Raw genomic sequence first — 12,386 nt, forward strand, 5'->3', positions numbered from 1 at the left:
TATGATTAAATTCTCTTTCAATTTATTTTCGATAAATTGCTATGGATGTTCTTTAAGCTTTTTGTTTCAAAGTGTGAAACTTGTTCAATAATCTTAAATCTATATTGGAAAATAATGTTAACTAAAAATAGTCCGAAATTCAAATTTTATAAAAAAAATTGTGAAAAAATACACAAAGAAGAGCACTGTGATTAGGGTTTGGCTTGTTTTTGGCTTATGTGTGATGATTATTGTGCTCTGCTAATTCAAAAACTTTTTCTCTTGAACTTTTTCTGATACTTTTTCACTTCCCCATCATGCACGCTCATGGCTTCTCGCACCAGTAGGTGTAGTAACATATATCATGTCCCTCGTTGACCAGATCTCTTCTTCTCGGTGTTAGTCCCGGCTCCAAAGCAACTTACACTAGAGCGGCAGTTAAACAAGAGTATTCTCATTGGTTGGAATCCACCAGATTGTCCACCAGGAACAATTGAGAGTTACCATGTTTATGTAGATGGAGTATTGAAGACAACGGTTAAAGCTACGGAGCGGACACGGGCTCTTGTTGAAGGCGTTGATTCGACTCGGGTTGGTATTTAATGCAGTCTTGTTAAAATAATGCTAGTTCCTTCTATTTCTAGTGTGTTTCAGTGTTGTAAACCACATACAATTTATTTTTGCATGTGCTTTATGTTGGGTAGGATCAATACCTTTTTTTTTCTTTTCTTCCCAGACCCCCATGACAGAGTGGTGGTTAGCACAGCATGTTACAATGCCAGGAGGAGTCCCAGGTTTGAATCCTGGCCTGGGCATGGGTCTTCTTTGTAAGTGTCCCTTTGTTAGTTTCATCATATCACCACTTACCTTCATCTTCGCGATTAGCCAAAAGTGGCAGAAAAGCGAAGTAAAATGAACCAAATCAATCCATCAATAAACCATTGTGTTTTTAGATTTAAAACTGTTTTGTTGACCAACTAATTTGTGCTGCATCAACTTGACCATCCTTGCCAATTTCCTTCAGGCCAGTCTTGATAGTAAGAGCTGCTGTGGTCCAATCAGTAGGGAATCTGACTTCCGTGTGGTTCGATTCTCAGGGTGAGTGATTTCAACAATGTCTTGGAACAACTGCATGAAACAACTGAAATACTGCCACCTTACTTGTAAGATAGTTCACAGAGTCACAATAATTTGTTTCTAAAGATGATCTACTGTGTAACATGTCTCAAAGTCCATACAATGGTATTGATTCTACACAATTGTCCTTATTTTTTCACATGTTGCTTATTTGCAGGGTGTCTGTTTACATGTTTCCCAACCAAGTACCACTCAATACTGTTAATCAATAAGTTAGAATAAGATACATATTGTAAGTGTAGATATGAGAAAATAGTGCATTCGAATTTTAAGGAAAAGTTACAAATTTGTTGCTATTGATTTGAACATGACATCATGTAAAAGTGAGAAATATACATATAAATTCATTGTAACTTTTATGTGCAAATGTTACTACAGAAATTTGAAGGATTTTTTTTCTTGAAAGTTTTAAGTGAAATCCCTAAGAAATGAGGACCAAACCAAACAGGCTAAAACCTACTTATAAGCGTGAACTACTTGGTGAATACATGCAATCATACACCTTGTAAAAGTGAAGGTAGCAATTTCTTTATTATTATTCTGTATGTACTAATTAACTAATAATTTCTTTTTCATTAAAATGTAAGAGAATTTTTTAGTCATGCAAACAATACACTTCCATAGAATGGTTATGCACATTTTTCTTAAGAGAAAACTGAAGAGGAATTGAGTTTTGAGATGAGAGGAGAATAACAAGGAAACAATGTTATTCTAAGAACTTGTCTGTTTTCAAGGCGTGATGCAAAAATGTGCAAAGATTTATCCACTATTACATTGACCCAAAAATATGTTTGAATACATTACAACTTGTCAATTATCGCTTTGATCATTATTGCAGTAGATGAATAACAATTATATATATTGCATATCAACTACATATGATCACAAGATAAAATATAAAACATAAACAGAGTGGTTAGCACATTTTGTTACAATGCCAGGGTCTTGGGTTTGATTCCTGGCCTGGGCATGTATGTATGTTCTTTGTGAATGTCTTTTTATCAATTGCATATCACTGATTCTCATCTTCACGAATAGCTAAAAGTGGCAGAAAAATAAAGTAAAATAAACCAAATCAATAAATTATTATTATTATTATCATCGTATTCACTGATGAATTATTGTTAGTTTTAAATAACTTGGAGGACAGTTGCTTAATTTTAGGTGTCAATGAAGGAGTGATCGATTTTTATGCATCATTATGCATTACTGTTAAATTTTAAGCCATTATTCAAACCTGATACTGCATAATAATTAATACACTGAACTGAACTAGAAATAAGAAGTTTTATTTCTGTCTTCTTCGAAGCCACAAAACAAGATGAACAAAAAAAATATTGAGTCGCTTCACAGAATATATAACACACATGAAAAATTTACGTGAAAATATTTGAGTATGAGAATCTTTTGAATCAAAACATTTTAACAATTACTGCTACATCGATTGACAATTTATTTTTCTGAGGTGTATTCAGAAAATAAGTGCCGGTACGGTGTTACAAGTAGTTCACCTGTTTGCCACAATCTTATTATGACCAGAATCCTTACATCATCAACTACTACTCAATATAGTCACCACTATCATTAAAGCATTCGTTACGCTTGCACACAGGCTTTGGTTCTACCTCTTTGTTGTGGATATCGGTCATCTGAAGCTGCTCTTCTGTTCCTCGTAATTGACCCACAAGAAAGGTGTAAATTGGAGAAAAGGAAAAGCAGAGTTTTACATAAACAAGATATTTGTATAAAAACAAAATGTGAAAGATGCAAGTTTTTCCTGCCTTTGGATGATTAATGCAGACTCTGAAAATAACATTACGTATTCTGTACTCCTTATTTTATAACAAAAAAAATATTATTAATTTGGGGAACATACCTCTTGAAGTTAAGTAACTTGTGTCAAACATGTCCACTGTTCAACACAGGCAGTTCTATCTAAGGCTCAAAGTTGAAATTTCGAGGTGGGTTGATGCTTGTATTATTCAACAGGAAGACATTGAAGTAAATGGGGGATGCTTTCTGCAAATTATCCTAGCTGGGGAATACTTTATGCAATTTCATTTTATGGATGGGGAGGGGGGTGGTGTCTCCCATGTTCCCTTCCACTTCAAGCAGCGGTTGTATCTGAAAAATATGTTGGCACATATGCACACTTTCTGAATTTTCCAGTAAGCCGTGTTTTTCTGGGAAAATCCTACTGCAGAATGCAAACATGCATCTAAATGCATGGTGGTACTTTCTTTTCTTGACCTTTCCATTACATTGATCCTAGTACAATACTGAGAAGTGTAAAAATTTAGATTCACAACTTCTAAACATACTGCTCCTAGCAGCCAGTAAGTTTTCCTGCAACCTGTAAAAATCAGCAATTTTAACTTGACTCTTTCTTACCCTTTCCCATTTCCCTAAATCTGGTGATAAGTTCGTCAGTGGACAATAGTTTCTTTGCATGATACTACCTTCTTTCCCCTTTGATGTTTCAACATGGTGGTCTGGAAGATTAGTGTTGGTAAACAAATAAAAGTAATAGAAAAAGCTGAATCAGAAAAGGTACGCAGTTTGTAAAATCTTATTTTGATAAACCATGACTGAGAATATGGACTTGTGCCGAGAAGTAAAATTACAGGTTGCCCTCTGTAGTAAGGGGTCCATGATGCAAGACATTGCAGATCCATTATTGTCCAGTGCCACTCTGCTGGAAACAATGCAAACAAGTAGGTGCCCATTGTTGTTGAAGTTGGTTGTTACACAAGACGGTTTTGTGTCATGTGTGAGCTTGTGTTGTATTGTTGCAGGACTGTGCAGTGAATTTTGTTCCCTGTAACAAAGAATTGCTGACCCCATACTCACATGTACCCATGCTGTTAAGCAATATTTTTTCGACCCAATAATGGTTTGCACCAGAAAATGCTGTGCTCTTGAAAAACAAATGATTTAATAAACTTGTAACCCAGTCTGCTAATGCAGGGGATAAAACTACATAAGAACCATAGATGCTGTCAACATAATGAGCTGCAAAAGATTCAAAAGCTTTGGTTTGATTTTATCCTATTTGTATTTGTGATGTTAGCTAAAGCATACTTCTTATGGTCTGGTAAACTAAATATATGTCTTTAAAGAATAATATTATACGTAACAAAAAATAATTTTCTATTCTGTTTGGCAGAATATCTTGGAACAATAAAAAATACTAGAGCATGATTATCCCACAAACCATTCTAAAGATTGTCATAATAAAACCCCATATCCCCCCTCCCCCCACACACACTTTAGGCCACTATCCTTGTTGTCTGTGTGTAAAATAATGGATTTGCTGTTTGATGTTTTTATTTTATTTGTATGTTGCCTATAATGGTGAAAGGGAGAAATTCTAATTTGGAATCATTCTAAAGATAAAAGCTTTATTTTCCTGTAGTTTACTGTTATTACAAGCATAAGAAAACAGTTTTTCTTTGTGACGTTCATGGAGAACACACTCTCCTTTCATCAGACATTTATTTTCATTTTGACTAAAGATACAGTTATAACAATGGTTAGTAATTTTTTAAACAAAAAGAATTTGTTATATATATATATTATTTTTGTTTAAAAAATTACTAACCATTGTTATAACTGTATCTTTAGTCAAATTGAAAATAAATGTCTGATGACATTCTGTTCTCCTGAAACGTCACAAAGAAAAACTGTTTTCTTATGCTTGTAATAACCGTAAACTACAGGAAAATAATTCTATAATGCAAGCAATGCGTACATACAAGAAAAAGATAAAAGCTTAATTAAAAGTCATTTTCGAAGTTGCTTACACACACCCTTATATTAACTTGTGACTAAGTTTTGTAAACGGCATTAAAACCTGGGGAAGAAGATTTTATATCTCTAAAAATATCCTAACACTAATAATTTGACAATTTTAGTCCCCTCTAAGTTTGGAGTTTTAACAAGAATTATTTGTATCTATATATTAGATATATATAAATAGTAAGAATAATCAGATACAGGAATGTTGACTATTCCTAGCAAAGGATATTTCATTAGTTAGTCTTGAATAACAATTTGATATTTTAATATACATAAGATGTTACTGATGGCTTTAGTCTTGTTACATAATTGTGGGTGGATTAATTCATTAGGCTATGAAAGGGGGAGTGGGGGTAAAAATGCAAGAATAAAGAGAAATACCTACTGTTGCTGAAACTTTGTATTCAACGTTTCAACACATACACGTGTCTTTTTCAGGATATAAAAAAAGATTCAATGTGACTTCGATTTTACGTATTTTGGGACATGTGAAAAATAAACTTAAATTGCAAGAAAATGTTCAATTTGGAAAGTTTTAGATCATATTGTTTTATTGTAACCATGAAGACCAAATGAATAATGTAAGGAAATTTTAAAAAACAGGAATGTAAATTTGGTGTTTCACTGTATTTAAATTCTTAGTCTTATTAGCTACTACAAAACTTGAAGATTGTTAAGTTGAATATTGTTTGTTTTAAATGTCTTTGTGCATGTTTGTTTCATTTGATAGATGGATGTTGTTGAACTGTATAAGTCAGCTATAAACACTAGCAGATCCCACAATTAGCCCATTCGCATCAGGCAGCTTTGTTTTGTGTATTTGCACACTGTGTGTTATACACTAATATGTGCCAAGGCCAATTTAAATCTCAGGTATCTCTGCCAACAAAATCAGTGGTGTGCCCAAGATTTTCAAAAGGCAGGGGGGGGGGGTGTCTTATTTTTTAGTAGTTTGTCCTAGATTTTGCAATTATTTCCAGCATTCTAAGTTTTCTTTTCTAGACACCGGGTCAAAAAGGGGGTATAACATGCACCAACCCCCTTGTGCACACTACTGAACAAAATGCAAGCATGAATCCGATTTCATTGAAGAAAAGTAATTTTTTGTACCTATTGTGGTATTTGGAATATTTCAAGGGGGTAGTGGTGAATTTCAGTCACTTCTTCTGAAGCATAATGATAATATTGGGACTGAGGTGATACTAATTGATCTAATACCACTGCCAATACTTTTATCAATTTCCACCATCAACTGATACTTGCCAACATCCGTGGTGGAGTGGTTAGCACAATGCACTACGATGCTAGTGGTCCTGGGTTCGAATCCCAGTCTGGGCAACATTTGTAAGTATCCCTTCATCGATTTCACCATATCATCACTCCTCCTCATCTTCGAAATTAGCCAAAAGTGGCAGAAAAGTGAAGTAAAATAAATTAAGTCTACAACAACCGACTGATACTCAGTGGTATAGTGGTAATATCATTGCCACATAATCAAGGAGTTCCAGTTTCGATAACCAGTGGTTCAGAACCCACTTTAAACTGTAGGCCAGGTCCCTATTAGCCTATCTGTGTATAAACTGGACTTGAAACAAAATCTCAAACTCAAACCAACTGATACTTGAAAGTTGTAACATTTTAAAGTAGTTCAGAATATATATCAATATTTCATTGAGACTGTAGCAGAATTTTTCTTTGAAATATTCATAATTGCACATGAGATGATGATTTAATCACAAAATCTCCTCAATGTTGTTTCAAAGATAATGAAAATTGTGCATTTGCATAATTTCCAGGATATTTAGACACTGTGAGAGTGTCACGTGTCTTTTTTTGGAAACTCCACAAGACAGTGAAATCCCAGAAAAGTGTTGGTGATTAAATTAGATTTGTTATTTTCAGATGCCGCTAGTATTGGCCAATATCAATACATGCAGATACATCAGCTCAGCTCTAAAAAGTATCATCCCCCAGAGTGTTACAAATCTTGAAGCCGCGGGAAGAATTTTTTTTACAAATATCACCCCATTTGTACAGTCAACGGCAAAGATAATGGTAGGCAAATTGTCCACCGCTATTTTCACTACTTTTTTATTCTACATCCTGTGTTGTTTTAAGGAATGAAACTAAGTTTGTTCAAAGCAGACATTGTTTTCTGCTTATTAACGTATTTATTTCAATTCATTGTCATCACATTGTGTAATTCAGACTGAATGACAATGGTGGTGGACAATTTGCCTACTGTTCCTTTCGCTGTTGGGTGTACTTGGTTCACATATTGAAGTTCAGGTAATCAGTCACTCTTCATATTTGGAAGTCCCTGGCAGTGGTGGTGCTCTCCTCCCTCATCTAATTCATTATTCATTCCATCGATGTAATTAACTTATAAAGGTTTGTTTATTCATTTTATAGTGCTCAGATAGGCTAATCTTGACTGGACCTACAGTTTAAAGTGGGATCTGAACCACTGTGCAATATGCCTCTACTGGGTACTGAACATGGGACCTCTTGATTACAAGGCGACAGCATTTTTGCTGCATGAATTCCAGCCTATAGAGCTAGGGAGGTGCCAAAAAATTAAAGCAACAAACATAGGGTTATTTTTCTTGTAGTTTATGGTTCTTACAAGTATATAAACACAATATTTTATGTAACGTTTCGAGAAAACACATGTTCACCTCAGCAGACATTAATTAGACCAATTAATCAAACTAAGAATAAGTGTCTGATGAAGAGAGTATGTGTTCTGAAACTTTACATCAAGTATTGTGTTCATATGCTTGTAACCTGTGTTGCAACAGTCTGTGTCCAGAGTCTACCAAGTGCCCTCAATCCCATCTGCTGAGGTGGGATATCATCCGACCAGTTATGGGGTGATATGTGGTCAGCATGACAAACCCCCCAGTCGTTGTGTTCTACAAGAGAAATTATTCTACAATGCAAGGAATACGTACATACAAGTAAAAAAAAAAAAACTTAGGGTTAATGGAATACAATGGGACGTTTACAGTATATTGAACTCACATCGACTGTAACTGTGTTGTCATACTTTTTACAGTTATGTTGAGAGGAAAAAAATTGAAAAGTTGTTGTAAATTTGAGGCACAATCAGAGGATGCGAATGGGCTAAGGAAGAAAATCCACATATCAAAACGAGAATAAAGAATGTATAATTATATGTATCTCTTAATGAATTGCCATTTAACAGCCACACAGAATCAGCGTTAGGTCAGTGACGCCAAATCGTCGTACTTCAAGAGATGCCGCATGCACCATGGTAATAGGGAAAGATGTGCCTTTAGCGCCTTCATGTGTCAAAGCCACTAACGTAACGAGCACGTCGGCTGTTATATCCTGGCTACCTAGCAACAGCAACCACCAGCATGTTGTCTGTGTAAACAATGTAGAAGTGAGGACAGTGAAACCAGGAGTCTACAGGCACACAATTACTGGTAAGAATTTGGTAATCATTCTGCCATTTGGAAAGTCTACTCTATATCTTGTAGTAGTCTTTGCTGAAAGTAGATCAATGGGTGTTTTGAAAGTGTTAAGTGGCTGAACTATACTCTTATTGTACTCAGTTGTGACTCTACTGTTCTCTATGGTTTTCAATGGACCAGTATAAGTTTTAGAACATCCATAGGCGTAACTTGGTAGGGGCAAGAGGGGGACCCCTCCAAAATGTTCAGGTTTATTAAAATTTTACAGTTAGGGTACCTGAGGAGCAAAGTAATAAAGAGTAATATTTGTGATTTTGCAAAGTTACAGTTATTTAGCAAATAATCCTGGGTGCTATTTTTATGACATGAAAACTTTCCAAGTCTCATCAACTCAAAATTAGGCACTAATTTTTTCAATAGTACAGTTACATTCAGAGATCCAAGCACAAATGCAGATCACCTAGGAAAGTAATAATTTAGCATTGAAATGTAGTAAATTCTCTCTACTTTTCCTCACCGACATGACAAGCTTAAATTTGGCATTTTTTTAATTTTTTTTTTTTTGTAATTTCAGGACTTGCTCCAAACACTACATACAGGGTAACGGTACGAGCCAAGAATATAAGGGCTCCATACTTCGATGAGAAGAATAGCCACCAAATGGAAAGACTCTCCTGCCATATAGATTTTCGCACATTACCTAAAGGTAAGTGAATTTTGTAATTTGTTCCATCAGTGTTGTTACGTTTTAACACATAGAATTGGGTTGTTTATTTTTACCAGCATAGTAACAAAGCACAGAAACACATTAAGTAAAGGCATTCCGAGAGGAGGAGGGAGACCCAATCTTCTCCAAAATTATGGATTCTTTTTAAATGTGTTATTGCAGTTGGAACGTTGTCCACTGAATTTTTTTCATTGGTTTTTTCAGTTTGTTACATTTTAATGCACAGAAAGAAGAGTGACTTCATTTAACCAGTATAGCACGACATCATCTACAGAGCACGCATCATCCAAGACCATGTTCAAACGGATGTAGCACTGCAGACCTTAGTTGTTTTTTTTTTATTCACAACAATACCAGAAAGTGAAAGAATTGTGTCACAGGCTATTTATAAAAATATTGGATTTGTTGACTGAAAAGTGTCAGTCAATTAATTTTTGTTTGTTTTGTTTTGTTTATGAAGCAGAAGGATGTGTGTATTGCTTTGGAGTATAATGAAAAAGTGATTTTGTTGTTGTTGTATCAAGTAAGTGCATGTATTAATGTAGTAAATTACTTACACAAAAACACTCAACCCTCTTTTACAGACACAGCTCATACAAATACAGACTACATGCAGTTTGTTTCAGTGATTATAAAGATTAATAAAATGTAAATTGTAATATCTATCACCGAATTCTTTAAAAATTTATAGGTCGCCATGTAGGCACATCCAAAAAAACTATTACTAGTAATAAAGAAAATAAGACTGTGACTACAGAATGTGACTTTCTTTCATATGGGAGACATGGGGATTGTATTGACATGTCAGTTGAATATGGATACTTAGCCACAGCAAGAACAGTTTGAATAATATTATTTGTTCTATTTCTTGTTCTAAGTTCTTGATGAATTGTTTTGACTTGCAAACACTAAACTTGGTTTGTTATATATACACATCAGCATTCCAGAAACTGATTCTGCTTCCATCTTCAGCATGTTGAATTGTTGTTTCAAGTCCACTTTATGGGACTGGACCTACAGTTTAAAGTGGGAACTGAACCACTGTACCATATGCCTCTACTGAGTATTGAACCTAGGACCCCTTGATTACAAGGCGATGACATTACCACTAGTCTGTCAGAGAGGCAACTTCAGGGCAGTGGTTACAAGTCCAAACGTTCATCATATATCAACCACCAGACACCAGTAATCAGCTATAAAGAAGAATTGTATTTGGTCTAAGAATTAATTCGTGCGGTTGTTACGGACACATTGAAGCTGTAGTTCAAACACAAAATACATAAATACCTTAAGAAAAATATTGTCCATCGCGAGCCACCACTTTCGCCCATCTGTCAGGCAAGTTACGGATTCCGTGGCGAAAGAAGTCCTCATCCTTTGAAGCAATCCAGTCAGAGACCCATTTTTCGATATCTTCTGAAGAAGTGAACCGCTGTCCAATCAAATCGTTATTCATGCATTCGAACAAGTAGTAGTCTGAAGGAGCAACGTCTGGTGAATACGGCAGGTGGGGTAAAACTTCCCATCCGACATTTTCTAAATAGGTTTTGACCGGTTTTGCGACATGTGGGCGAGCGTTATCATGTTGGAAAATAAGTTTATCATGTCTGTTCTCCCATTCTGGTCGTTTCCTGGCCAGAGCTTGCTTCAAACACATTAATTGTCGTCGATAACGTTCTCCATTAATAGTTTCACCCAGTTACAGCAGCTCATAGTACACCACACCTTTCATATCCCACCATATGCACAGCATAACCTTTGCACAGTGAATATCTCATTTCGGTTGTGATGGACCTGGTTCACCTGGCTTCACACAGGCCTTTTTTCATTTCGGGTTCTCGTAATGGATCCACTTCTCATTGCCAGTAACAATGCGATGCAAAAACCCCTTTCTTTTCTGTCGCAAATGGTTTTTCGTCTTTCAACGTCTCTGTCTTTCAATTCATGTGGAACCCAATGCGACATCTTTTGAATCATTCCCATGGCTTTGAGGCGTTTGGAAACTGTTGTTTGATCAACGCCTAATGCTTCTGCAAGTTCTTCCTGCGTTTGACACAAATCCTGATCGAGCAATGCTCTCAATTCTTCATCTTCAAATTTTTTTGGCTGTCCAGGTCGCTCTTGGTCTTCCAGGCCGAAATCACCACTTCTAAACCATGCAAACCACTTCTGACATGTTCGCTCAGCTAGCGCATGGTCACCATACACTTCCACCAAAATACGATGACTTTCGGTAGCACTTTTCTGCTTGTTAAAGTAATGAAGCAGAACACCCCGCAAAAACACTTTATCTGGCACGAACTGCACCATGTTCAGTTGACTACAAAATGCTGTTGTTGTATTGCATCAATCAACTGCCCTATACTACGAACGATGCACGCTGACAGGAGTTTTCAACGCATGTGTGGCTACACGGAACTGTGGGACGATACGCTCGTTACGCCATCTCTTGTCCAGGCGCACGAATTAATTCCTAGACCAAATACTAAGTTGTATGACAGTGTACACATATTCGCATCAGCAAATATGTGACTTCGTTGGTACCATATAGAATAACAAACTTTGCAAGATTAAGCCATTCAAAAGCTACCACTGTGTACATTATTTTACATCTAACAACAGGACCTCCCCAATGGCACAGTGGTAGCGTCGTCATCTAGTAATCAAGGGGTCCCAGGTTTGATACCCGGTGGAGGCACATAGGGTTCGGATCCCACTTTAAACTATAGATCCAGTCCCGATTAGCCTTACTGTGCATAAAGAGAACTTAAAACACCAAATCAATCAATCAATCAAAAACATCTAACAACTATTTTTTTCGTTTTCTTTAAAAAGTATAATGTTGTCATTCAGATAAAATTAATGTGTGTACATTATCAGGGAATCACTGATGTGGAAATTCTGTAAAAGTCAGGCTTTGAATAAAAATCAGGGAATTTCATAAAAATTCTGAAAAACCTGGAACAGGAAATATTAAAATTATTATTTGTGTGAATGTTAATGACAATAGTACTTTATTCTTAGCATATTAGCTTAATTAAAAACATCCATTGTTTAAAACCAGATTAGTGATAAAATCACAGGTCAGTTGTAGGATCAATTACCACCACTGGCAAAATAGAAATTTGTTCACGTGACGATGGGATACGAAGTCCTCTCTAAAACTAGTTGGTAAAAGGTAGACAATGTATAATGTCCAATTATTATTAGGATGCAGTCTGAAATATCATTGTTGTAAATTTGCCAAATATATGTATTTTTCATATATTTGAAAATAAATAATTTAAGATATTGTGCCTCTTAAA

At 35.6% G+C, this 12,386-nt stretch overlaps 1 protein-coding gene across 16 annotated transcripts in view; it reads left to right on the top strand.

Moving 5' to 3' along the window:
- Nucleotides 1-12,386, top strand: part of Rbp (RIMS binding protein) — a 390,147-nt gene that overhangs the window by 320,972 nt on the left and 56,789 nt on the right. For 14 of the 16 annotated variants that reach the window (XM_083128480.1, XM_083128484.1, XM_083128482.1 and 11 more), the window contains 3 exons: nt 362-570; nt 8,123-8,366; nt 8,929-9,060. In XM_083128480.1, the coding sequence (XP_082984606.1) occupies nt 362-570; nt 8,123-8,366; nt 8,929-9,060 (585 nt within the window). The remainder of the gene's footprint in view (nt 1-361; nt 571-8,122; nt 8,367-8,928; nt 9,061-12,386) is intronic. The other 2 variants (XM_083128486.1, XM_083128487.1) reach the window with 1 other exon arrangement.

This window comes from Lepisma saccharinum, chromosome 9 (assembly GCF_977018435.1).
Source record: "Lepisma saccharinum chromosome 9, izLepSacc3.1, whole genome shotgun sequence".
Taxonomy (NCBI): domain Eukaryota; kingdom Metazoa; phylum Arthropoda; class Insecta; order Zygentoma; family Lepismatidae; genus Lepisma; species Lepisma saccharinum.